The sequence below is a fragment of the Ammospiza nelsoni genome, chromosome 6 (genome assembly GCF_027579445.1).
Source record: "Ammospiza nelsoni isolate bAmmNel1 chromosome 6, bAmmNel1.pri, whole genome shotgun sequence".
In the NCBI taxonomy this organism is placed as follows: Eukaryota; Metazoa; Chordata; class Aves; order Passeriformes; family Passerellidae; genus Ammospiza; species Ammospiza nelsoni.
Window position 1 is genome coordinate 8,713,223 of NC_080638.1, and position 26,891 is coordinate 8,740,113.

Genomic DNA, 26,891 nt, shown 5'->3' on the forward strand with positions numbered 1-26,891 from the left:
GAATATTTCACTAGATGAGCCAATTTTTATTGTGCATTGTTTCAGCTCATTTCTCAATAATCTGCTTTGCCTAAATATTGTCTTACTGAAAATCTGGTAGAAAATCAAATATCTTAACAATCCTGGATAAAATAAAAGTTTCATGAACCCAGTTCCTTTAATGACAGCACCATAACCAAGCTGAACATGTCAGGGCAGCAACGAGGAATAAATGGCATTTCTCTCTCACATTGCTATTTCAGCTGATAAGAACAATTTCAAATGACTCAGTAGCCATTACTTCTCTGCCAGCCCACAAACATAGATGAGAAACATGAATAAACAGTACCTGAAATTATGGTGAAGTTGAAGATTAGGTGTGGAGGAGGTGGCTTGGTTCATTGTTCCAATAATATACGGACTATTGGGAGAAAAAAATCGAGCAAATCAAACTTGTGAACTTCAAAAAACAAGTTTTAAGTAAAACCTGAATATTAAAAAAAGTTATTCAAAACTCTTTTGTCAAAGAAGGTTTTGTAGTTACTTATCACCAAATTCTCTACTGAGATGCTGTGAACATCAAATTCTGGAAGCAAACCAGAAGTCCCAAAACAGGATCTTCCACCACAAATGGGGTTTAACTACTAATGGTCTACATCATGAAGCAAATGCTTACTATTAAATTACTTATTTCAGAAAAACAGATAATTCTATGTAGGAGAAAGATCCCTCTGAAGCACTGTCCACAATATGGACAACCTGCTCATCTTCCTCCACATTACTAAATCAATGTAGACTTTGTTTTTGTGTGATTGGATTTTGCAGAAGCGTGCTCTGAGTACAGGATTAACATTTGAAATGTGTTCTGACACTGTTTCTTTACCATTTGTGGTACTTGCAGTTCAGAAGCCCATTAAAGATCTCTCCTAGGGAGCTAACATGGTGTAAATTATCCAAAATGATGACAAGAGGCATATCCACAGCATTATTTTCACTGTTGCACTGGTCTGCCAGGTTGGACAGGTACTGCCGGAGTTCCTGCATACCACATACAAAGAAAAGAAGCAAAAAACATATTTTTCTTCACATTTCTTAAAAAAATCAATTAAGATAAATAAGCCTGGTAACAAAATCTAAAGCAAAAGAGTCTGACATCTAACAAATCATGTTTCTCATTAACAATTTCTCATTTTCTAGGAGAAAACCCAAGATATGGTTTTCTTTCTCTTTTGTAGGTTATGCTGAAGACTCAGAGACTGTGCCAGAAATCCTGTGTGAGATTAGGGCTTAAAGAGAGGTAATATTTTGTAATTTAGCTTGTGTTTTTTATGCATCAATGTCAGACCTAAGAGGTCTCAAACATATTTTTGTTTCTTTTCAGGAACTTGATCAACTCTCCCCATTCCAAACCAAACTCTGCATTCCAGCTAGATTTGTTGTATCATCTTGCAACTGTTTTTCCATCTAAATACAGATGACAAAATTAATCTGGAACAAACCATCCCTCATCACAGGCCAAATCTGGATGCCTTCAGCAATGCTGGAATGACGGATGAGCTTTTGGTGCTGCTGATGAGTGGTTGAAATGCTCTCAGCAGCTTTAAAGCATGTCTGAAATCATACCAGTGGCATATAACCACAATTTCAACCATCCCTTTCCTCCAGAGGAAAATACGCCTAAGGCCATCAAATACTCAGATTTGTATTTTTTTCCTTTTCTTTAATCTAGATGATCACTGGAAGTATATTCATCAAAACCAGCAGCACATAAAACAGCAGAGACACGCCTTACCTGCCCAGGAATGTGTCTGCACAACAGCCCCTCCAACCCAGCACACGATTACAGTGCTGATACCTGCAGCTGCAGAACCTCCTGACAGCCTGCAGATGCATTTCAGGGTTCTGGGAAAAGTGCCCACATGCAATAGGGATTGCTTAAGTCTCTGGGAATTTTATGCAGGTGTTCAACTTCCAGGGCAATTCTCAGGCTCCTTAAACACTTGAAAGTCACGACACCTTTAGGTGTTTAAGTACACACCTGCAAGCCTGCTGTTCCAGACCCATAATCAAGTGAATCTGAAAACCTTTGAGTATTGCTTCCTTCAGGACAAACATCATGCTTTGAAAGTGAAGCAGGGTTCAAAATGCCAGGCTAGGAAAGGTCTCTCATTGTGAGCAGTGTGGGAGGGTTTGTGCGCGCTCACCTTGCTGGATTTGTGGTCCACGTTGAAGGTGGCGATGATGCCCTCGGCCAGCTCCCTGCCCTCCCTGAGCACCATGTACTCAGACAGCCTGTTGGCCAGGTAGGTTTTGCCCGTGCCACTGGGGCCTGACAGGATGATCCTCCTGTGCTCCATCAGCAGGGACACGTAGCGCTGCAGGATGGCCTTGGGGATCAGCGACTCGAACACCAGCCCGTCCAGGCTGTTCTCACAGACACCTGCAGCAGGGACACAGCCTCGCTCAGGGCATTTCCAGCTCTCATCCAACGGACCTGAGCAAGCTGCTCTTCACCTCAGAGCTAAACCCCTTCCCCAGCCCAGTGTCCCTCATGGTCAAGAGAGGCACACAGATGTCACAGACATCTTTTATGGAAAATCCTTTCTTTAGGATTTTTCCTCCTGAGAAGCTGAGAGGCCTCAGGAACAAAATGCAAACATTGATTATCTGCTGCTGTGGAATGCAACAGGTGCATCTGTGATTGCTCTCATGTGGTTGTTTCTAATTAATGGCCAATCACAGTCAGCTGTTATCTTTGTTATCATTCCTTCCTTTTCTATTCTTAGCTGGCCTTCTGATGAAATCGTTTCTTCTATTCTTTTAGTATAGTTTTAATACAATATATATCATAAAATAATAAATCAAGCCTTCTGAAACATGGAGTCAGATCCTCATCTCTTCCCTCATCCTCAGACCCCTGTGAGCACGGGCACACACATAAAGCTGGACACAAGTGCAGGGGCAACCCCTGGCCTTAGCCTGGATCCCCCTCCAGCCTCTTTAAATCTTCATCTGCATCCCTGAGGCCCTTTGGGAGCTGCCACACCAAAGGATTCCAGGCTACACTTTTCATGCACAAGCCATCCGTTTTACAGCATTTCACCACGCATTCACCCTGAATGTACCTGTTTACTTTTGGATCACTAGACAAAAAAAAAAAAACAAACCCAGCTATCATCAACTCCCCCTACTTTCCCAAATGCTTGTAATTAAACCCCTCCTCTGTATGCTGATAGTTATCTCCTCTAACAGAAAACTCGTACTGATAAGCATTTATGCCATGTCAGCAGTCACTTTAGGCAGAATTGGCTTAGGGAAAATACACAGTGCTTCAAAATAAACAGCAGGAAGGGAAGTTGGCAGATCACCCAGAGGAATGTTTGCACCTCAGTGGTTACTTGGAATATTAAATATTTATATAGGCAGCGTTATATCTCAAAGGTATATGTAAGTGATTTTCCATAAATTGATTAAACACATTTCTATTTTATTGAAAAGTGTTATCCCTTGTGAACATTCAAGGCACATGTCAAGTCAGTGCAAGTTAAATATAAACTCAAACTGCAGCTTTACAGACACAGTTAGACCTTATGCAATATTTCAGTTAGGGTTTATGACTGGACAATGCATTTTATATAAGTAGAATATCCTGGGTTCATTTCAAGCCTCAGTAAATTGATGAATTTCACAGTTTATTTTGTCTTCCTGCCCACTGCTTTGCTATACAAGGAAACCTGGTTTTTACACCAAGATTCAAAAATCTGCTTTCAGTCAAATTTCAAAGTTGATCTGAAGAATGTTTGGCACTGCTCTCAAATACCATCTGTCTGCAGATTTCACGGGTCTAACTTTGAGCAAACTGATATATGTTCAAAATGCAGCAGTTGAGGGTTTTACCCCGAACTGAAGTTTCACAGCATAGTTTTCATAAAAAAGTTCTTCCCTGAGAAATGAAAGGAGAAACACAAATACTAAATTTTTATCAGTCTTACAGAATAAAATCAATGGGAATTCTAAAAACCATACACTTTGAGAAATCCGGATTTTACGGAGTTTCATAAAATTTGGGCTCCCTCCTTCCTGGTACTTAAGGAGGGACCCTTCAGTAAGACTAATCAAGCAAATGAGTCAAGATCCAATTTTTTTTTTTTTTTAAATCCTGCATGAAGGAAATAATAACTATAGCTGTGACAAAGAGCCAATGAAATTTTGAGGCTTGACTCATTTGGAAAGCACTTTGCTGCTCAAACAGCTCCACTGCATCCTTTGTGATGTGAGGTCTCCTCCAGGACAACTGAAGATCTGTGCAATTTTCCATAGAGTTACAGGTTGAAAACTTGCTGAAATTACAGACTTAGCATGCCCCAAGTGCTGAGTTTATCAAATGAGAACAGCAGGAAGTAAATAAACGGTAGGAACCGGAAAAAGCAGCGCAATAAAAAAATCTCCACTCCTCTGAGCTTCCTGACTGGTAAAACTGAACAGAGAGAAGCCCAGCAGGCAGGTCAGGCAAGCTTACCTTTGATGGTGACTGAGATGGTGTTGTTGTCCCCCACCAGGTAGCCACAGGGCAGCAGCTCGGGGGTCTCGGCGCTGCTGGTGCGCCTGATTTCCCCGATGCTGTAGCCCACTACGCTGTCTGAGTTCAGCCCCAGCTGGCTCAAGGGATCCACGTGGATGATGTACTCCTGGGGGGGCAAAGGGACACACGAGGTCAGGGCAGCAGACCCCACAGAATTGTCTAAGGCTCTGTGGAGGGCTGAGACTTAACAGTAGGAATTGCTGGGTCATGATGGGATAGAGAAATAAGCCCCTGTATTCTGTATTTTGGACCCTAGCTTATCTCTGTAACCCCATAGGTCATTTTCCCCTAACCCCTACTATTGGACAAGTTTGGATTCCCCTACACCCTATAAAAAGGGGCTGGTTTATCCCATTTGGCAGAAGAAGAGCCATCACTGGGACCCTTCACAGACCCCTCCATAAACCATCGCTGTGGAATCACCAGGACCTTTTCTTCTCCTCTCTCGTGTCTGCTTCTCCCCCTAGCCCACAGGAGCCTTAGCAAGCAGGAGCTGGAATCCTAAGAGAGCTGAGAATCACTGAAGAGCTGAAATCCACTGAGCTTGCTAAGGCAGCAGTGGCTACGAGCAGCCTGGGTGTTTGGGCACTCTGTCCCCAAGAGGGACTGAGCTACCCGGATAGGAGTGCCTCGCTCGGGGACAAAGCCAGCTCTGGGGCAGGGGACCTCAGTCAGGCAGCTCTGGGGCCTGCTCTCTGCTGGGACAGTGCTCAATGCACACAGCTCAGCACAGCCTGGCACCACCAGAACCCCTGGAGCTCACAGGTTTTGTAGCACTGACCTTGAACAGGCGCCTCACAACCCCGTCCAGCACATCCCACTTGGTCTTCCCACTGACTCCAATGCAGCCTATGAGGAAGGAGCGAGGCCTGGAGTCCTAAAGGCACAGGGATAACTCTGTCAGACAAGTGTGGTTAATGGAATTAAAGTGCTGGCTTCCCTGCCCGCCCCCCTTTTGCTTCTCAATGATGGTGCATCCTTACTGCTCTATATGGTGAATTCTGAATGGCATATGGAACTCTTTTCACATGATAAATGTTTTCTACAGTGTTGGAGTCACAAATCTAAACAATACTCAGGTGGCTGTGATGTTAAGTTAAAGGTATTTATTAATCAATTCACGAACAATTAAAAAATCTCTGAGAGGATTACAGTTTAGCAAAGAGACAGAAAGTCTCTTAGGAATATTCTAGACAGAAAAGTAGACGTCAAGTACATTCTTCCATGACTTCACAATCAAAGATGTTACATTTGCTAGGTTTATCCTATTTATTTTCAGAAATTCTGCTGTGGGCACAGAAACCTATATATATAGATAAACTATACATGGCTGTACTGTATACATGGCTCTAGTAATACAGAAAGAAACTTTATATTTATATTCTATATTTGATGTACCACAGAATTTTGCATTTTGTAAGGGATTTTTAAGGCAGATAATAGAAATCAGAATAAATATAATTCTTCTGTTTTTTTACAGCTACATTCACTGTGAAACATTAATTGAAGAGAAAACTAATTTCTATCATAAGATTTGAAGTTTACTAAAACTTGCTGTGATTGCATTCAATCAGCAGCAGTTTTACTGCTTATCCAGGGTTATAATAATTAATGTAAAATAAGTATTTAATGGAAAGAGCTGCTGAGTCCATTTTATTTCTGATCATCCAGATTTTTGCCCATCCCTCAGGAAGACATGAAGTTACTTCTTAAACACACTTTTACAGGTGCTCAAAAATGTGAGGTGGCAAGGCCATTGCTTGTCAAGGACTGTGTAATATATTCAAGCATGTTAAACACACGACACAAGATGCAACTTTACATTATTTGCAATTTATTTGGGTATTTAGGATTCTTTCACGTACTTGTGGATGGAAAACATCTGAAAGATGTCATTCTAAACAGGGCACTTGTGCCAGAGGGGACAACTTAAACTAGAATGATATGGTATAGCTCTCCCAGTTTGAATTTGTCAAGTTCTTCCATAAGATTGGTGCTTCTGGCATTTTGGTCCCTCTCAGCAGCTCCAGGGAAGCTGGAGGTGGCCAAGTGCCTTCTCTATCACCATCAACACACAAATGAACCATTTTCCTGAGAAAAACCTTGAAAGTCCTCTGCAAACTTGAGTTCCCTCACACATTCTGCAGCCACTGACATTCCAAAGCTGGGGATGAAACACAACCCACCTCCTTCCATTTCATCTCGTCCTGGAAGCTGACGACTATTTTGACGTGCCTGCCTCCCTCCTTCCGGGCAGAGCCATCTCCAGGGTCATCCAGGAGCATGTCTGTGGGCAGGAAACATCAGCAGCCTCACAGCTGGAGCTCACTTACAATGGGGACTGTTCTGGTTTATTGCAGTCAAACACAACACGCCTGGGCTTCACATGCCCCGAGGTAAAACACAAGAACCAGGCTGACTGCCTTCCCCACCACATATCCCTCTCAAAAAGGGAAGGTCATTGAAAATTATTAGCCAGTTACTCTGTATTTTCCTTCCTATGATATATCCCCTGGCAAATGTGCACCATTAAATGGCTTTAAACAGGACTTTTCAGAGCTGAGGTCATAATTGGACACCTCTGACCGAGGGTGTAGCAGACCTACGATGATATTTAAAAGAGGGCTCTGTGCCAGCTCGTGACATATTTCCACACCTCAGCTGTGAATAATCCTCACGCTCTCATTTTTCCATGGCTAACCAACCCAAGCCTTCCAAGTGCAGGATGAAACCTGTCCCAGCACCCCTCATTAAGCTCACCGAGACTGGTTGACTCCGTGAGGTTCAGGCTGTGTTGAGAGAGACCCACGGAGTGTCTGGGAGAGGACGAGATGGAAACCTGAGACTGAGCCCTGCTGCAGCTGCCGTGGTTTTCAGACTTCAGCCGATCGTTCTCTGCTTTCAGCTTCTCAATCTCGCTCTGGAAGAGACAAGTCAAAGTGAAAACGCAATTATAAGACAGCAACATAAGAAACTTAAGAATAAATGACAGTTTAGCAGAAAGGCTGTTTCCATCATGTTTTAATGACGGATTTTAATTATTAAAATGTCTGTTCTGTGAAACTCTTCAAAGTATCCTAAAATACCTCAGTATGCGGGAATTCACTAACACTGAAATGCAATGACCTCAAGGCAGAGAGCATGGCAACATCCTGGCCTGGATCAGGAATGGTGTGGCCAGCAGGAGCAGGGAGGTCGCTCTGCCCCTGTACTGGGCACTGGTGAGGGCACACCTGGAGTGCTGTGCCCAGCTCTGTGTCTCAGTTTGGGAGGGATGTTGAGATGCTCGAGCACATCCAGAGGAGGCAATGAGGCTGGTGAGGGGCTGGGAACACAAACCCTGTGAGGAACCCCTGAGGGAGCTGGGGGTGCTCAGCCTGGAGAAGAGGAGGCTCAGAGGTGACCTTATTGCTCTTTACACCTTCCTGAAGGGAGGCTGCAGACAAGTGGGGTTGGTCTGACAGAACCAGAGGACACAGGCTCAAGCTACAGCAGGGAAGGGATAGATTGGATATTAGGAAAAAGTTTTTCACTGAAAGAATAATAAAATACTGGAATGCTCTTCCCAGGGAGGTGGTAGAACCACCATCTCTGGATGCGTTTAAGAAAAGCCTGGACACAGCACTTGGTGCTATAGTCTGGTTGAGTGCTAGGGCACAGGTGGGACTCTATGATCTTAGAGATCTCTTCCAACCTCATCATTCTGTGATCCTGTGATTTTGACAGCCAACAAAACGCTGTCCCCAAAACGCTGTCCCGGGGCTGGAACAGCCGCCACCCAGGGCAGCGATGTGAGGCGTTCAAGCTGACTTTCAGGGAAAATTTAACCCCGGCACAGGCTGCAGGACGTGGGGGCTGCTCCTCACCTGCATCCTGTTCATGGCCTCGCGCAGCTGGTCCAGCTGGTGGGCAGAGCTGAGCGCCTCCAGGCGGATGTCGGTCAGCTTCATCTCCTTGTCGCGCAGCTCGTTGCGCAGCTGCAGCACCGTCTCGGCCTCACTGTCCGTGCACTCCGAGATGCTGCACGACACCAACACACACACACACACACCTTCCTCTCCTGCTGCTGCTCCTCCAGGATTCAGTAGCACAAGAGGAGCTGCTTTTATTCTGCTCGAAGCAGGGTAGCAGTTCTGGCCCTCTGCTGCTTCTCCAGGATTTATTAGCAGAAGAGGAGTCATTCTTTTTATTCTGCTTGAAGCAGGTAGCAGTTTTGGCTTACTGAATTAGTGATGCCATAAGTCAGATATTAAACAGGCCATGGAAACTTTAGAGTCAGATGAAACAAAGATGTCTGAGGCTTAACTTTTTAATCAGCATCTGAAACAGAATTCTCTGAAATCACCTACTATTGGATAGTCTTCATTTTTTTTTACAGTAGCTGCTATAAAGGAAAACTTCTAAAGCCAGAATCTAAATAAATTAAGGGGGTGCAGGCATTTAACAGCAGTTGGTTAGAGATTGATGAGTTCACAGACAGATTTAAAGCTCACCAGGTGTGCACAGCTGGGTTTCCCTGAACTGCTCTGGAGGGCTTTGGAACTCTACACCTATTCAAGCATGATAAATTCCTGCTCGCTTTAAAGAATTTACGCTTAAAAAAATTTTGGTGGCATTTTTCTTCCCTCCACCCACAAAAAAAAAACCAAAACCAAAACTGAGTGAGTAACAACATTTCAGCACATTTGTAACTGTATGTGTATAAAGATCAACCACACAGCTGCACGCTTTAAGGGAGATTTTACCCAACATGTCTCTCCCTAAATCAGTTTCATGAGAGATATTTTCCCCACCAACAAGCCAATAAGCCAAGACACACTAGTTTTACTTGTGCTCTATGCTTTCCCCAGTTCACATATTTACTCTTTGTTCATGTTTATCATTTTGCCTTCCATAGCAAGGTGAGATGTACCCACACAGCATTTTGGCTGATGACAGATGGGATCATCATTTGACAATTTGCTGGGCTGAGAGCTGTAAAGCACAACTTGCTGTAGTCACCAGAAACACTCTGAGTTAGGCTCAGGAGACAGAGGAAGCTTTGAAACAAAAATCATGGGGGATTATCTCCTGCTACTGACATTTCATCACTGTTATACAGCTGGAAACTATTGCTATTGTTTTCACTTCTTCATGTGAAAACAAGTGCAGGGGAACTACTCCAATGCATTTGTTCTGAGATCAGGCTGGAAGCTCTGCACGACCTCCCAAGGCCAGGAGGCTGTCTGCTAATTACAGCTTTCACAATACTGCCTGCTACAGCTTTCTGTATTTATTTATGCTGCTCAAGTGACAAAGCTACTGATGGAATTCACATAAAAGCTGCTTCACTAAATTTCCCATGTACATTCTAAAATGTGAGTTCACACTGAAAACAGCCTGGAAAAGGAATTGTTGAACTGTATTTCACAGGTGGCCATAGAAAGGACCAGGCACAGGTGGCTAGGAAGCTACAGAAGGAAAGAGGAGTGGGTCATCTCCATCCACCAGGCACAAGCAGTCAGATGAGTTCACCTGTATCACTAACCCACAGTGTTTGATTTCCTTTCCTTTATCTGAATTTGTCAATAGAATTGGGAACTTATCATGGCAGATGAATACAGTATGTGCTGTGTTTAGACACGAGAAACCAAATCCCAGATTTGACCTGGTTTGTTTAATTAACAGCAAGAGATCCAATTAATTTGGCACCTCAAGGTCACCCTGGTTATAAATATCCTTGATACTCAGTACATTCTGCTGAGAGAGCAACCCAATGAAACATTTACACTTCAGTACTGGCGCAATGATTTTTGGCTTCCTGGACACTAATGGAAAGGTACTGGGTTGGGAGTCAGCTCATGCATCTTTAAATCTCTGAACACATGAATTCAGCATTTCTGTCCTCTGCCTTTCCTCTCCCAATGCAACAAGATGCTTTTCATGTTGTCTTCTGTCTAAAAATTACAAAAAAATCACTTACAGGGAATTGGAATGGGAAGCTCTCAGCAGTGGTGTTGAAACAGTGGTGTTGTGGTGTGGTAGCTTTGGTGAGGAAGGTAAGGAGGAATCAGTCATCTCCTCAATGTCTGAATGAGAAGATGCTGACTTGGGAGATTTCTTTTTCCCAAAGGCTTGCTTGAAGGAGCTGCGTAACTGGAACAAAAACAAAAGACCACAGCAGCAGGTCCATCATTAAGAGTGAAACCAGGCAAAAAAAGCCACAGAGTAAAAACTTTCAACATGCAAATACTCCAGATGCTACAGCCATACTCACATACACAGTAACATGGATGAAAAACAAAAAAAGCTTTTTTTTCCTTAACTATTTTATCAGATTAATAAGGTCAATAGGAGTGGCTATGGATGCTTCCTATTTTTTAAGAGCTACATGACAGCAAGCTCTGTTGAGTGCAGCAAGCTTTGCAGCAGCGTGGTGACAGCCTGCAGCTGTGCTGGCACGGGCCCAGGCCAGGTTAATGGTGCTGGAGGGTTAGTGGTGTCAATGGGGGTTAGCTGTGGAGTTTAAAGAAGGTCCTCCTTACCTCATTGACCTGCCACGAGAAGTGCAAGCAAAAGGAAGTGGGGGAAGGAAAAAAGACATGTTTTAACAGATAAAGCCACTGATAAGGGAAGTTTTGGGTTTCTGAGACAAACACGACCAATGATTAACAAAGACAAACAGTTGCTTTAAAACCAGAACCCTGTATTTTCCAAAACCAGGTGTCTCAAACCACATACAGCCATTGTTTTGCATTACCTGAGGAAGACACCAGAGCCAAACTCTTTAACTATTTAAATTACATTTTCTCCTTAGCTCAGGCAGAGTGCTTTGGCTAAGAGCCAAGTTAATATGTATTTTTCCTTGCAGGAACAGGTATTTCACCACATGAAAAAACTGCAACTTCTCTACCTACCTGCAACTAAAATAACCTTTAGGAATGTGACTGCCATTTTCCAAACAAGAATTAATGTTCAAATCATTATAAACTGCTGTGACCCCAAAGTTACAATTCAACAGGTAGTGTTCAAGAAGCATTTAGACAATGTTCTTAGATATAGTTTCACTTTTAGGGAGCCCTAAAAGTTAAACCCCCAGGGAATCAAGGTCTGGACTTGATGATCCTCGTGGTTCCCCTCCCACTCAGGATACTCCATGTACACCTTTAATGCCATTGCAAAATCTGCATATGTACACAGGCTGGCTTAATATGAGCTGAGAACATTTTTGAAGCTAGACAAAGATTCCCACAATGAGAAATGCTGAAACTCTGATGTTTCAGCTCTAAATGGACATCTGCATTGCTTCTACACAGAACACAAAGAGCTTGGCTGAGAGCTCCCTCAGCACTGGTGGAATAAAGAATGTGTGAATCAGATTCAATTCACATATTCTTTGTTGTAGTGTTTTAATTTCCAATCTTCATTTCACAGCAATGATGCACTCAGTTTTAATAACAACACAAAAATACTGTCCTGTTTCTTCTACTTCATGAAAACTGTATTTATATAACTTTATAATGAAAAGCATGTTCCCTTAATCTTCTTCAAAAATAGTTATCTGATGAGTGAGAAATGTGGGCTGATGTAAGAACATATCCACTAGGTTACAGTAACAAAAATAGAAGCTAAACAAGAATTTTAAAGAGTGTTCATCTTAACCAAGGCTTAATGACTACAAAAGTTTTGTGTCACAAACTAAGGGTTGCTAGAAATTTACAAGATACAGCAATTTATTTTGTCTATATACTAATGCACAGTACAAGAAGGATTTGGACAAGATGTTGTTTCCATTCTACCAATTATTTAAGGGGCAGAGTGGAAATGCTTCTTCTGTGAAGCAGCTGGCAATACCAAGAGATAACACAATGAAACCTCTAAGATAAGAGAGAAATAAAAACAAGAACTTGTTCAGGAAGCTCTTTCTTACAGTTCAGGAGTTTCATCAACATTTCTGAGAGAATACTGAGCAAATAGCTTTTACCAGCTCTAACCAAATTTTGCATCTCTACAGATTTATCTGTACGCCCAAGAGATCCAGGGAGATTTAAATCCAGTGGGAAGAAAGGGGTGGATTGTTTTACTGACTACAATAAAGGATCTAGGGACTTCAGTCCAGACTACAATCAGACTAGGTCACTAAGGCAGTTATGGTCTAATTGAAAATGGAGTTGAAGATAATGTACCTTTCCTCCAGTACAGGGTACCTTGTACATAGTACGTGATGAGCAAAGAGGGAAAAACGGGAAAGGACAAGTAAGTAATGCAAAAACTTCCAAAAGAGATGTCCATCATGAAAAATTTTTAAAGGTAAGTATTTTTATATTATTCTTAGCAGTCCAAGTTAATTCTGGACAAAGAGTTCTTAAACTGTTTAATATGTTCACTTATAAGAAAGCCCTACAAGATAAAAACAAAAGAAAAGCCACAAGAATGATCTTCTCTTATGTTTGTTTTCCTTTAATGACAGATGTCACATTTTCCTTAAGGGACTGGACATCCTATTAGCCAGACCTGATCTTTTACAACTGTCAAGCTAAAATTCAATCCTATGCAGAGTCAGCACAAGGACAGACATCACTTACAACTCAGTAAAGCCTTCACAGGAGAGTTTACCCAGGATTTAAGCAGGGCATAGTCCTTGTGCTAACCTGCTGCACGAGGCAGGAAGGAGCTGCATTTCACTGTGCTGTCACAGACATCTTTTATGAAAATCCTTTCCTTAGGATTTTGTCTCCTGAGAAGCTGAGAGGCCTCAGGAACAAAATGTGAACAATGGTTATCTGCTGCTATGGAATGCAACAGGTGCAGCTGTGACTGGTTCATGTGGTTGTTTGTAATTAATGGCCAATCACAGTCAGCTGGCTTGGACTCTCTGAGCCTCAAACCTTTATCATCATTCCTTCTTTTTCTATTCTTAGCTGGCCTTCTGATGAAATCCTTTCTTCTGTTCTTTCAGTATAGTTTTAATATAATATATACAATAAAATAATAAATCAGCCTTCTGAAACACAGAGTCAGATCCTCGTCTCTTCCCTCATCCTCAGACCCCTGTGAACACGGTCACACCGTGCATGTCCTGACAATTTCACAAAAACCTCACACAGTCTCCTACAATCTACTCACCCAGTTCTTCCTCTTCTTTTTCTTGGAGTCGCTGTCGATGTTGCTGCCCACGCTGGAGTGGCTGGTGGCACTGTTGATGCTGGACACGCTGTCTGAGGAGTGCTGCCTCCGGATCTGCAGGTCCGCGGGCTGGGCAGCTCCAGGGCCTGGGCAGCAATGCAGGCAGTCACAATTAGCTAGGAAATGTGATCAATGGCTTCAATAATGCAATCCTGAAGCTGCATTTTGGGAAAACAGCACTCTGACAAGCCCTCGTCCCAATGGATGGATTGTGGATTTCAAATCCTTGTTTCTTGTGATGACATTAAAATCGGAGATGCTTCAAACCTTTCCTTCAGCTCTTTATGACAGTGTAAATTAGTGGGTTACTCTGGTCTCTGGGTAACTCTGATGGTTACATCAGTATTACCCAGAGCCCTGGAGCCTCTGTATGTGGTGCTTGTCTCTCACCTTTGCAGTTGAGCTCAGGGGTGTTGATGACTCCGTTGATGGCAGCCTGAGCAGCAGCATTTTGTTTCTTCAGGAGTTCAATTGTCTTCCTTAACTCATTCAGTTCTGAGTCCTTGAATAAGGGAAAAAACCATATGACAGTGCACAGGAGAAGAACACCAAATAAGTTGCTTTTCCATCTAAGCTTTGATAGTTCATAGTGACTTTATGGAATATATATGTACAAGGAGGTGAAAATGAGGTTTGGGATACCTGGGGAAGCACACCCTCAGCAGGGTGCAAAACAGCTTAGGTATGATGATACCAAAAAAATGCATGTATTGTGTAATGCAGAAATAATGTCTATTCAAGCATACTGTCCAAAAACACAATGCTGCCAGTCTTGTAAGTATTTTTCTTGGCGTTTCTTTCAAACATGCCCATGTATGGATGCATTGGGATGGAAAATATTACAGAAATACGCAATGCTGAAGACCTGTGTCCAAAGCAACAACCAATACGAATAACCTGATCAGTTGCCACAAAAACCCAGTGCAGAAAATGAGTATTTTATACAAACTATTTTTCACATTTTACTCTGTCATCACAAATGAGGGAGCTAAGTCAAATTGACTTATGTTTGTGACTTTTCCCCCCATACAACTACAGAAGGAGCATGGGCAACAATGCTGGAAACAGAAATTGGGGCTTCCAAATGCTTCTGGAGCTTGCCTTTTGCTCTGCTGTCATGGTCAGGCTCTGCAGTCGGATGGTCATATTCCCCAGGCTCTGCTCAAACGCTGCCACCAGGTGAGCCTGAAATCAAACCACACAGGAGGAGTCACTTCTCTTCCCCCAAGAAGGAGTATTTCTGCAGGTATTTAATCAGGCCACCCAGTGCATGGCATTGTTTGTTGTGTAAGTGGTGCAGAGAAAACAACACAGCTTAGAAAAGGGCAAATGAGTAGAGCGCACATTATGGAAATGCTTGCCAGCAATAAAACAGTTTGTGTACAGAGAAGAGTCAGGCAGAAATTTCCCTCCAGCTAAATCAGTATTCTCCTTTGTGGATATTTAAGGCAAAAAGATGTTGGCAGCCACAGGGGTGGAGGTTCTCACTGTGTTTATCCCACCAGGGGAACAGATGCTTTGCCAGATGATGCACCTGCATCTAACTCCAAGACTTCTCCACTATCTGAGCACACCTTGCTTCCAGCCAAGGTCAGCTTGCTGCATGTCATCCAAAATTCCTGCTGCTTGGCCAATTACCCTCTTTTCCTTTCCCAAGGAAAGAAAAAAAAAAAAAAGTGCTTTTTCAGAAAAAGATTCTACATTCTTCTCCCAAGAAGCATGGAGAACACAGTGTCCATTACATGAAAGACATCAGTTAGGAATTGAAAATGACTGAGAAGCAAAAGGAAGGAAAAGTAGATTGGGAAGATGGAAAAGAATGTAAGAAACTGTATTTCTACAGCCATGACATGGCACTGTTTTCTAGGTATTCATATGTATACATAACTGATCACAGGTGTATTCAATATGTATTTGTCTCATCAGCCATAATAATCTACACTAACCATTAAAAAAATAGCTTCATTTATCTATTAAAAATAATTCTACATGCACAACGACAAGTAAAATGGTGAAATCTTTCCAAGCAGAAAGAGATATTTTCTCACCTAAAATATACAGAATAGCAAAACCTTTCACAGAGCTATTCCAGACTCATTCAGCAGCAGCACACAGTTGACTTATCCTAAATAACTGTTCTCACATTCACAATGAAAACAAACATGAGCAGTACAATAACATGGGGATGTGCAGCTCTCATTCCCATCAGCCCCTATGAAAATAAGCAGAGCTGAGGCTGTGAGAAAATGGCAAAAAGTAATTCAAAACCTAACACTACACACGTAGGAAAATCTAAATATTTATTTTAAAAACACAGAGTGCACAGCTTCTGTTGGGGAGGATGAACAGGGAACAACAAAGCTGATATTCAGGGATCTTCAGCAATACTTTTCAAAAGCAAAAAATAAATGGGCAAGCAGGAGTGCATGGATTAGTAACAGATACAAACCCTTAATGCTTTGACCTGAGCCTTAAAAACCAGTTGCTCTTTCAAAACTGGATCTTGCAGTTATTCCTATCTTCAAATCATTCAGTGAGCTAAGGAAAAAAATTCAGTAAGCTAAGGAAAAAAAAATCTTCATTTTCTATAGTGGGAGCAAAATGTTTTCAAATTCATGCCCTTGATAGCTTGAGAAGCACCAACAACTGCAGTGTCTATGCAAGGAAACTCAGGAAAAAACCTGTAAACTGAAGAGATTAATTTGAATTGTCAAAGTTTTAAGTGCCTTTTTTAAAAGGAATCATATCTAAAGGAAATGTCCAAGTGTCTTAACTAATAGCATTTATTAGTCTCAATCTTTTTGGGAACAGACCTTGCCTTTTACATGGAAAAAGGATGTTCTCTGGAAAGAGGTGGCTAAAGACTGAAATTTAATACTGGGACAGTTATAGCAACATCTCTGCTGCCAATTTATGGACAGACCAGGGAGATCAGGGGCAGCCTCAAGTCTATGGAGTTTAAATCGCATGAATAAAACACTGTAAAGTTCTAGCAAAGTGAACTAAGCAAAAATGGAATATTATCAAAATAATCTATTATATGCTTTGTTAGTTTTGTTTGTTTTTTTTTTGGTTTTTTTTTTTTTTTCTGAGAAAGGCCCACAAGAAAAACCCACAAAACCCCAAATGACCCCAATCTAAACAAAAGCATACAGGAGGAGTGTACACTAAAAACTGTTCCCCACAAAGAGAGTGGCAGTAACCACAGAGGAATTGTTGGGCAGATGCAGAGCAGCTGGGCCAGCAGCCTGTGCTGAGCACCAGCCCAGTGACCCTGAACCGTGCCAAGGAGAATGCAATAAAGCCACGGCAGAGCCAAAGCAGCTGCTCAGCTGACAAGCTCTTTGTTTGAAGGACACAAGCTGGGTTATTTAACAACATCATTAAAAACCTATGCAAGAAAATCTGGTCCTGCTTTCCCACAAGTAAAAGAATCTTCTGGGGGAAAACCAATTCCTGTATCCAACCCCTTTGTATTTGAAAGGCAAATACAAGACTTAACTTTTGAAAGATGTTTAAACTGTTTTCTTTTCCTCTTGGGACAGTAACTAAGTGGTTTCATTCAGCCAAAGCCCTTTTATGTGACTTCTCTGCAATAACTGTGTTCCTAATTTCTGGCCCCATTTCCAAGCTGGATGAAGCACTGTGATGCCTGGAGTGGACAGCACAGATTTCCCCTTGAATCTCTCCAGAGCTGATGGACAGGGAAATCCCCTTTAAGCAGCACAGGTTCTGATGTTTACTCATTCCCATAAACCAGGATGTCAGGATGATCTGATCTGCTATTCATCTCCAGCTTATTTACTCTAGAATTGCTTATTTTCCTTGCAAGCTTCTGTGTTGCAGATTCTGCTATGTGTGACTTGCAGCACAGAACACACAAATAAACTTGCTCAGGGTCATGCAGTATTGCCTCAACACCTCCTGGATTGCAAGTATTTTTTTTTCCTGAGTGTCTTAAATTACTTATCCCTCAAATTCCTGAAAGGAACAAGTAGAAGTATTGCCTACACTGACAAAAAGTCAGGTATCTCAGTTCTTCAGGCTTAACTTTAAATCAGTTTCCAGAGCCCCTTATGCCAGTATTATTTATCATGCCACATCTTTATGCAACAGAAAAGCATAATACAAAAAAAGCAAAACTTTCAGTCCAAGTTTCTATTAGCTTTTATTCCTACCAGTTATAATCTTTATCTGTATCTCATCCCACCCAAATGTCAAAGCAAGACACTGGTTTTAAAAAAAAGACCCTGTCCTCAATGATCTTCTCAGGACCTTAAGATGGCTTACACAGGTATAAAGCCAAATTAATATTATACCTCATTTTTTAAAGAAAAGTGTAAGATAATTGATATAATTTCGTAGGGCAAGGATGCTATTTTTGCACGTGTCCCACACATGCATGCAGTTATTTCTTTAAACACATCAGTAATACAAACTGAATGTTGTACACACGAAATCTTTTTGTCACTTCAAGAAGCTGGGTGGTAATTGTTGCATTAAATGCATTCCAGGTCAATGTACTCACATTAGCAGTCAGCTGAGTTGTCAGAGCTGACACTTTTTCCTGGGATGCATCCAGTTCTCTGCGCAGCTTGCGAATCTGAGGGTTTCAAGAGAGCACTTTAGAGCATCACAGCAAGGAGAAATGAAACAGCAGGACAGACAATGCACTGTGGCATTTCTGCTTGTCAAAGAGGGTGTGCTCCTACCTCTGACTGGCACTTCTCTTCAGGCTGGAAAATAAAAGGAAGCATGTGAGGATATTACAACATAACCAGCCGGACAAAATTTATGCAAATTATCTTTTTGTATTTCAAGAATTCTAATATGAACTCCCTGTTTTGGATTCCCTCATCCATATTCAGTCTAATTTCATCTCCTAATTTATTTACTCTCGAGGAAAAAGAAAAAAGGCTGCTGGAGGTACTTCCTTCTGCAGGAAGGAATTCGGGCTCCACCTCAGCCTGCTGACCATGGATGTGTGTCATGGATGTGTGAAGTCCTGGCTCGGTCCACAAGGGACTGCACGAGGCTCTGAAGAACCAGGGCTGCCACAGAACCTGGCTGATGCTGGGCAATTGCCTTCATCCCACAGAACCTGGCTGATGCTGGGCAATTCCCTTCATCCCACAGAACATGGCTGATGCTGGGCAATTCCCTTCATCCCACACTCAGCTCTCCATGGGAAGGAGGTGGCACTTTTGCATTCTAAAGTGATGTGAAAAACAAATAAAATTAAAACTTCCTCCCACTTGGGTGCTGCCAAGGCACTGTGGCAGTGAAAAAGTGAGGACAAACAGGCAGCTGTGAGGGTGCCAGGTGGATGTACGGAGCATCCACTGTGGTCAGCATGACAGAATTGTGGCTGCTATGGCCATAGCAGTTCCTGTTTTCTGACCACAGCTAGAAACATAGAAAATCTATGTTTCTAACCACAGTTATCAGCCAAGGACAAGTATGGGGCAGGAAGTCACACACTCCACTGTTCCTAAGAAAACATGCCCACTCCCAGCCACCAGGACAGTTACACCCATCCAAACACACTATTGCAACAGGCACAGGAACCTGAAGCTCTGAGTGCTCCCCTGCTATTTTCAAACTCCAGCAAGCCTTATTTTAGGATCAGATAACCAAAATGAATAAATACTTGTGGAGAAAATGTTACTGGGACAGTGACTAAATTACCTTTTCTTAGAATTATTAATATTTGTGCATTGAAAAGTGAACTTCTTTAGTAATAAATCATTAATATAAGGATGGGATGACTTTATTCAGCAAATTTTGGGATGCTATAAGTAACAAAGTTCAAATCTCCTAATCTCCTCATATCTACTAAGGCGCTTTGTAGCAAAACCTACTTACCATGGCATAAAATATAGACTCAAAAAATCAATGGCTGCTTTTAGGCCATTGAAGTCTGTGTTTGATGTGCTAAATATCCACAGGCATCTCCAAGAACATAAACATTCCTTTCCTAGCTAGCATTCAGAACACAGTCAAATGAAAACTGCTTTTTCCCTGCTCCCTGAATGGCCAAACTAGCACAGCAAGACCAGCCAATTCAATAATTTTGATGAATAAATATACACTTATTTCATTATACTCACTGTGGAATAAATAGAAGATGTACTGGACACCAAAGAGAGAGAAGAACCATGCACTAAAGGAAAGAAAATAAACACAATGAATTCAAGTGCACTAACCACAGGGTGGAATCATCATAAATCATCCCCTGTAAACTTCCAATCTGTGGTAGAAATACTTTCACAAATTTCATCATCCATCATAAACTTAATCATATTATTGTACCAATAATGTATGGTTTGAAGCATGCGTTGTCAGCTGACACAATCCATAACCTTGGATTTGGTAAAGCTGTTTCAAAATTCTCATAATACTTGTTTTTTTGGGAAAATTAGGTGTGGCCAAGAAAGTTTACAAAAGTTTTGATGAAGGTCTGTTCAGAAATAAATATTTCTCTGGATAGTTGATATTAAAATTCTTGCAAAAGGGCTTACTCAAGATTAAAAAAACCCCAAGAAATACAGAATGGATTACAAAATTAAATCTAAGTATTTAATCTTCACTTTTAGGTGAGACTGAGGTTTGTTTGGTTTTATTTTTAAGCAACAGACCAAGATGGCAAAGTCCTGAGGAAACCACAACACCCAGCTCCAGTGTGTAGCTCCAGGAGGAGATGTGGAGGACCCAAGATATAAAAACTGTCTAATTTTGGGGCTGTGAATTCTCCCCTAAACGCAGCTGTATCTTCCTTCTGCTGACTTAAGGGAGCTGCACCAGTGCATCAATGAGCCCAACGTTCCCCTTCCCTGCAGGGTTTCTTGGTGTTTCTCTAAAGCAAGGACATTTTTTTAACAAGGCAAAGTTTGTTCTCTCATAAAAAATTAACAATGAAAACACAGCTACAAAACTTTCTGGAAAAGGACACATTTCAAGCAATTTTTGCACTTAAATTCAATAAAGGACCTACATATACACTGATGACTAGGTGATCTTCAGAGGTTCCTTCCAACCCTAACTATTCTGTGATTCTCAAGGTTGTTACCATGCTGATGCCTGTTACATCAAGATTTACATATAAATACAGCATCATTTCATTCCCTATTACACTATTGAAAAAAGTACCTGAAGCTATTCTTTCTGCTACTGAAACATGCAAAATTACTTTTCCCTTATTTTTATTTTTAGAAACAAATAGTACTGAACTGAAACTTTAATTCAAAATTCAGGTAACTGAACACAAATAATATGAAATAGCATAAAATAATTTTTTCTTTCTTCTAAGTCCTCCAAAAAAAAAAAAAAAAAAAGCTTAGAAAAGCTGCCATTTTGCTTTAATTACCTAGAGCAATTCTACACTTGTAATAAATGGGTTCTGCTTTCCCACTGACATTATATCCTCAGGCAATACTGGAAAGAGAAGTAAACAAGGTCTAAGTTGGCTTCTGAAGGAATTTAAGATAATTTAGAAAACCCACAAGAAAGTGAAAAAAACCCCTCACATCCATTTGCTTTCTCTGGGTAATCATATTTTCAATTAAAATGATCTTTCTAGTCACACATTAAGGACTATCCTGCACTAAGAACACAAAATAAGTGGTGTGAGTCAGAGGCAGGCTCTGTCTGACGGTGTGCTCCAGCCCTGGCTGCAAGCACAGCCCATGTTTACTGAAAGGAATGAAAAGAGGAGACAGATACACAGAGATTATTCCCCAGGTACATCTTTGCACCTTCTGGGAATCAGCAGAGATGGAAATTCCAGGGGTGGGAACTGCAGCCAGACCATTATTATGGCTGTGACCTGTGTACCATTAACTCCCTTACCTGCGACTGAACCCACTGACACATTCCGTCTGCAATGAAAAATTCTCTTGTTTTCAGAAATGGAATTCTTTGCAGTTGTGTTCGACCTGCTACTGAATTAGTAAGTTCCTGGAGTGCCTCCATGCCACTGTGCTAACAGAAGGAATGGATGACCAATCTCTTCATAACAAACAAAAATTCAATACACATTGCTTCAGCCATCACTTTCCACACTGAAGACTTCTATTTTAACTTTATATCACAGATGTTCTGTGCTTAAGATCTCCTTCTCACTTTTCTTTACTTGCATTTTCCCCTTAAGATTTTCAAGATGGAAAGTCCAAAGTGAGACAATCCTGCATAAGTCCACAAATGGACTCACAGAGGGAATATAATATAATATTATTTTCTGGTCTGCTTCCCTATGTTCTTCCTTGTCGAACTCTTTTCCTAATAGAGATATAACAAAAAAAGAGCCCTACCAACTGGCCAGAGAGGAAACAGAAACTTTATCATGGACTTGGTCAGACACAACACAGAGTTAGCATCAGCTGCAATTTTTATGATCACATTGGGACTTTAATACAGGAGAGAAGATGCAAAATAAGACAAAAGGGAAAGAGCATATAACTCTGGGAATCCTACTCCTGCTTTGTGAGCAGCATCACAGAGAATCATAGATTTATTTGGGTTGGAAAAGGCCTCTAAGATAAGCCAGCAGTGCCAAGGCCATCAGTGAGCCATGTCCCTAAGGAGCACACAGACACAGGAATGGTGACTCACCTGCATCACCTGATCGTGTACAGAATTTCAGAGTTCTCATTTCAAGGACAACTGAGGAGTTAATACACTTGTGCAATTTCTTTTTACAGGATCTGCAGATGGCTACTTGAAGGCCATTAAATTAGGAGCCTGAAGGCAGTTATGCTCCTGATGCAATTCCTGTTTCTTGCAGCCAGCATGCATCTGCATGCAGCCCACAAACCCAAATTGCTCTGGAGCTATTATTTTAAAGCACTGTAAACACACAGGCAAGCATGTTATCATTTTTAATGCTAGAAAAGAAACGCTCTAGCCCAGAGAGCAGAAAGAAAAACTGGTGTTGCAGTCAGAAGCACAAAAAGGAATAACAATTTATATTCCAACGATAAAGAATTTCACTTTTTTTTCTCTTGGAGGCTGGTGTTGCAGTCAGTAGCACAAAAAAGGAATAACAATTTATATTCCAACGATAAAGAATTTCACTTTTTTTCTCTCAGCGTGGAGCCAGTGGCAGCCCAGCTCCTGGGGAAGAGTGGGGAAACTGGAGAGCCAGGAGAGCACTCAGTTTTTGTGCTGTGCTTTTTCCCCAGGGAGTCCTGGCGAGTTTGGAGGCTGCTCCTGCTGGCCCCGTCTGCCACAGGAGTTACTGCAAGGCTGACCAACCTCTCACCTACCTGCTGTGCTGTGAGAGAACATGACTGCTCTTCATACCCAGAGACAAGAGGAGAAAAGGCTTTAAAGAATAAACCCTGGCCCTGCTTGGAGGTTAATGAGAAACAAATGCCTTGTAATACTGTGTGCTAGGAAATAATTAAGAAGTAGGTTGGTAAGCTTCATTTAAGACCTGGATTTGCTTCGTTGACACTGGATGATTGTATAAAATCAATTTGTTCATTAACCACAGATTTAAATTTCTATAATACTTTTAAATCTATTCTCTCAAGGTGAAGGCAAACCTCTGCTATATTCAGAAACACTTAGCCACTTAGACCCTGAGAAATAAGCAGGAGTTGGTAAGCAGGTGATGGAAGACCTTTCTCCTGAAGACAAAAATACAGAGACTACACTTAAACATTCAATCCATATGGTAAAATATTATTATAGTTTTAGGTGTGAAAAATTGAAGAAAATCTGAAAGGGATCTTCAACATGTCCCCTGTAGGGTCAGACTGCATCCTCAGGTATAAAAGTGGTATTTTCCAACCACTTTCAAGTCCATAACTTGGTGGATATTTCTTGGACTTCCTTTTTATTACTTTTTTCAAATGAATAAAAAGCCCTTCATAGAACATTTCACCTAAGTCTTTTCAGATTTTCCTTTTCTTCTTTTTTTTTAATGGTTCATCTTCAAACATGCAATACTTATTAAATGTTTATCCAAATCAGGCTCTGTGCTGGACAAGAATTTCTGAACTACAAGAGAGAGTTTAACCTCCAATGTGCCAAAATGCACTTGCTGCAATCTTGAGCACAGTTAAAAGACCAAGGCTACAATTTTTTGGAGGATGTCTTCAATAAAACCCAAGTAAATTTTGCTGCAGTAGCCCTTCTGGTAAATTACTGAAGTGTAACACAGACACAGAGACTCAAATTCCTTCCCAGATTAGACTGACTGACTGAGCATCTGGCAGCCTTTGACTGTTCATGAACATTCAGCTTTCTGACAGCAAACAAGGGTTAATTCCTGCAATGACCCAGCTTTTAGCCCTGTGGCATTATTCTAATAATTTTCAACCCCTAATAAAAATCCTTAGCCACAGACCTCTAAAACACAACAAAATGTACTGACGTTAGACTGACTAAATTCAATAACCAATTAATTAATTAATCTTTCCAGAGACATACCCAATACCTATTTTCTACCTTCTCCAATGGCAAAAAGCCATGCTGGGATAACCAGAATGTCCAGGCAGGCCCTTTGCAGCTCTCCAAGGTTTCTGCAAGCACTGAAGTGTGGCTCCCATGCAGGTCTGGTTCCTGGGGAGCAACAACCACGGGGCACTGGTACTAACAGTGCTGAGTAAGTGCAGGTCTCCAGAAGGAAAGAGCCATCAAAGGCTTGTGTGGCCTGTGAAGTACAACCAAGCCCCTCCCAACCCTTGCCAGCAAGGAGATACAGGACTCAAAGAGTTAACACTGAAAATGTTTCCTGTGAGCCCCTCCATGCTTGACTTCTCAAAGTGCAATGCTTGAGGATTTTAATGTGTGCTCACAGCTGCTCCTCCTACAGCTACAAGGATGCCTGATCAGGAGCAACCAAACTAAATATTCATTTCTAGGTAAATGCTTTTTCTTATTACACTTACATGGGTTCTTTTTATCAGGTGTGGTTACATATTTGAAAAGATGATGAAGCACTAAATAGACAAGCCTAGATGTTTCAAAGAACTACTCAATCCCCTTTGGAATATCTGTTGTATCAAACCAGGACATTCAGCAGAAATGAAAAGCAAAGACTGTTTGAGTACAGTTTAAATACTGGAAAAATTACTGGGATAGAAACAGTCCAACAGATATCACTTATCTATACTATAAGCAGAAATGTGGAAGTGCAAGTTCAGAATACCCCTGCTGAAGAAACACTGATGTGCTGACTCTAAGCTTGAAATAGTCGTTCTGAGAGCACAAAAAATGAAGCACAGGATATGTTTAAGCCATTTCTAGAACAGCCAAGGTCTAGGTACAACACTTATTTCCTGTGTCTGACCAACACAATCACTGCATAAACATCATTCTGTCTGTCATCATTCACATCTGTCTCTGTGAGCAGTGACAGGACCCCAGGGGAATGGCCTGAAGCTGTGTCAGAGGAGGTTCAGGGGGGTATCAGGAAAGGGCTCTGGGCACTGAACAGGCTCCCCAGGGAAGCAGCCACAGCAGCAAGGCTGGCAGAGCTTGAGGAGTGCTTGGACAATGCTCTCAGGCACATGGGGTGATTGTGGGGTGCCGTGGGCAGGGCCAGGAGTTGCATTTGATGATCCCAGTGGGTCTCTCCCAACACACTGATTCTACAACCAGAACAGCCACGAACAGGACTATGGTTTCAGCCAGCATTGAGAGCTCCACACTGAGAAAGCTGTGTTTGAACACAGAAGTGCCCAGTGCGCGTGCGAAGGCCACCCTCTGTGCTGGCAGTCCTGCACACTGAGAATTTTAGACTTTCTGTGCTGACAGACTCTGACTCCCAGGAGAGCACTGTATTTGACCTGAGGCCACGGAAAAGGCTTCCAAAATTGGTTGATAACACTGGGATTACAGGTGTGGATTTGATTAGAAGTGTGTAACATTACAGAGTCAGAAAATGTAGAGTTTGGGGTTTCCAGAATATAGTAATATATATGTAAAATAAGATGGAAGTTTAGGGCACAGGCTGGTCCTTCTTCTTTACCTTCTTATTCCTTCCTCTTCCTGAGTTTGGGTGATATTTTGTAATTGCACAGAAAAGTCCACATTGCAGACTTCAAGTGATTAGTTACTGGATTAAAAGTGAAAATAATTTAGGTGTCATTTCTTAATTGGATAGTTCAGCCTGAAAAGACCTTGTATAGAAAGACAGCCATTTGGTAGCTTGTTAGAAGAACACTGCAAAACTCACAGCTTTTGGGTTTCTGTGGTTGAGATGACCCCAAGGTATTACAAAGTCTTTTTTTTCTTAGCCTTGCGACTGAAGAAGTTGAGATTAGTTTGTTTTGTTTTTCAAGGCTGTTTATTTGCTTTTATCTATTCCATTCCTTCTCTGACCTGCTGAGATCAGTCCAGCAGGTTGGGTTGTGGCACAGTCCCTGCCCTTGGGGTGGTGTTGGCTTTTTATACTAAGAACTACCTGTACTTTATTTACAATAATTTTCCAATATCTATCACCTATGTCAGACAGTCTGTCTCTACTCTAAACCAATCCAGAAATGTCACCATCACAGCAGAAGATGGAGGAGAAGAAGAAAGACAGGACATGCCCAGATTGCTCCATCTTGCCTCTTGAACCCCCATAATTCTACTTTTTCACCCTGTGACAAATTCACTATCATTCTACTCAAACCCTTGTGGCTTGTAACTCCTCACACAAAGTTGGCAATTTTCTCCACAGGAAGGCACAGGTGTTTGTGACTCCGTGCCAAGGCTTTTGAGCTCTTTGCCAGGGTCTCGAATCACCCAGAGGAATGTCCTGGGTCCTGACACCGACTTGTACCACGGACAAGACACACTAAACACCCGAGAGCGAACACGTAACACGGCCTGTAGCGCCTGAGCCGCGCCCCCGCACAGGCAGGAGCAGCCAAGGCCGGCCCCCGTACTGACCCTCCTCGAAGCCGTCGCGGAAGGAGCCGGAGCGGCTCATGGTGCGGCTCTTGTCGTCCAGGGACACGGAGCTGTTGCGCAGGCGCGTGTCGCCGTAGGGCTCGTAGGGGCCGTCGGCGTTGGACAGGCTGTGCGTGCGCAGCATGCTGGGGTTGGACAGGCTCAGCTGCGCCGCGCTCGTGGGGCTCGCTGCAAGGCAAGCAACAAACACGCACTGCCGGGCTGCTCTGCCCGCAGCCCCGACAGGGAAGGGACGAGGATCTTCACTCCGTGCTTCAGA

General features: G+C 42.1%; 1 protein-coding gene across 1 annotated transcript in view; it reads right to left on the minus strand.

The window, feature by feature from the left end:
- Nucleotides 1-26,891, minus strand: part of NAV2 (neuron navigator 2) — a 203,079-nt gene that overhangs the window by 7,825 nt on the left and 168,363 nt on the right. Inside the window, exons 17-33 of the mRNA XM_059475385.1 lie at nt 26,612-26,800; nt 19,837-19,889; nt 18,439-18,462; nt 18,255-18,329; nt 14,828-14,911; nt 14,117-14,228; nt 13,667-13,812; nt 11,086-11,094; nt 10,524-10,696; nt 8,428-8,581; nt 7,322-7,481; nt 6,748-6,848; nt 5,343-5,438; nt 4,499-4,667; nt 2,184-2,419; nt 863-1,017; nt 329-400 (exon numbers count right to left, since the gene is read on the minus strand). Of these exons, the coding sequence (XP_059331368.1) occupies nt 329-400; nt 863-1,017; nt 2,184-2,419; nt 4,499-4,667; nt 5,343-5,438; nt 6,748-6,848; nt 7,322-7,481; nt 8,428-8,581; nt 10,524-10,696; nt 11,086-11,094; nt 13,667-13,812; nt 14,117-14,228; nt 14,828-14,911; nt 18,255-18,329; nt 18,439-18,462; nt 19,837-19,889; nt 26,612-26,800 (2,008 nt within the window). The remainder of the gene's footprint in view (nt 1-328; nt 401-862; nt 1,018-2,183; nt 2,420-4,498; nt 4,668-5,342; nt 5,439-6,747; nt 6,849-7,321; nt 7,482-8,427; nt 8,582-10,523; nt 10,697-11,085; nt 11,095-13,666; nt 13,813-14,116; nt 14,229-14,827; nt 14,912-18,254; nt 18,330-18,438; nt 18,463-19,836; nt 19,890-26,611; nt 26,801-26,891) is intronic.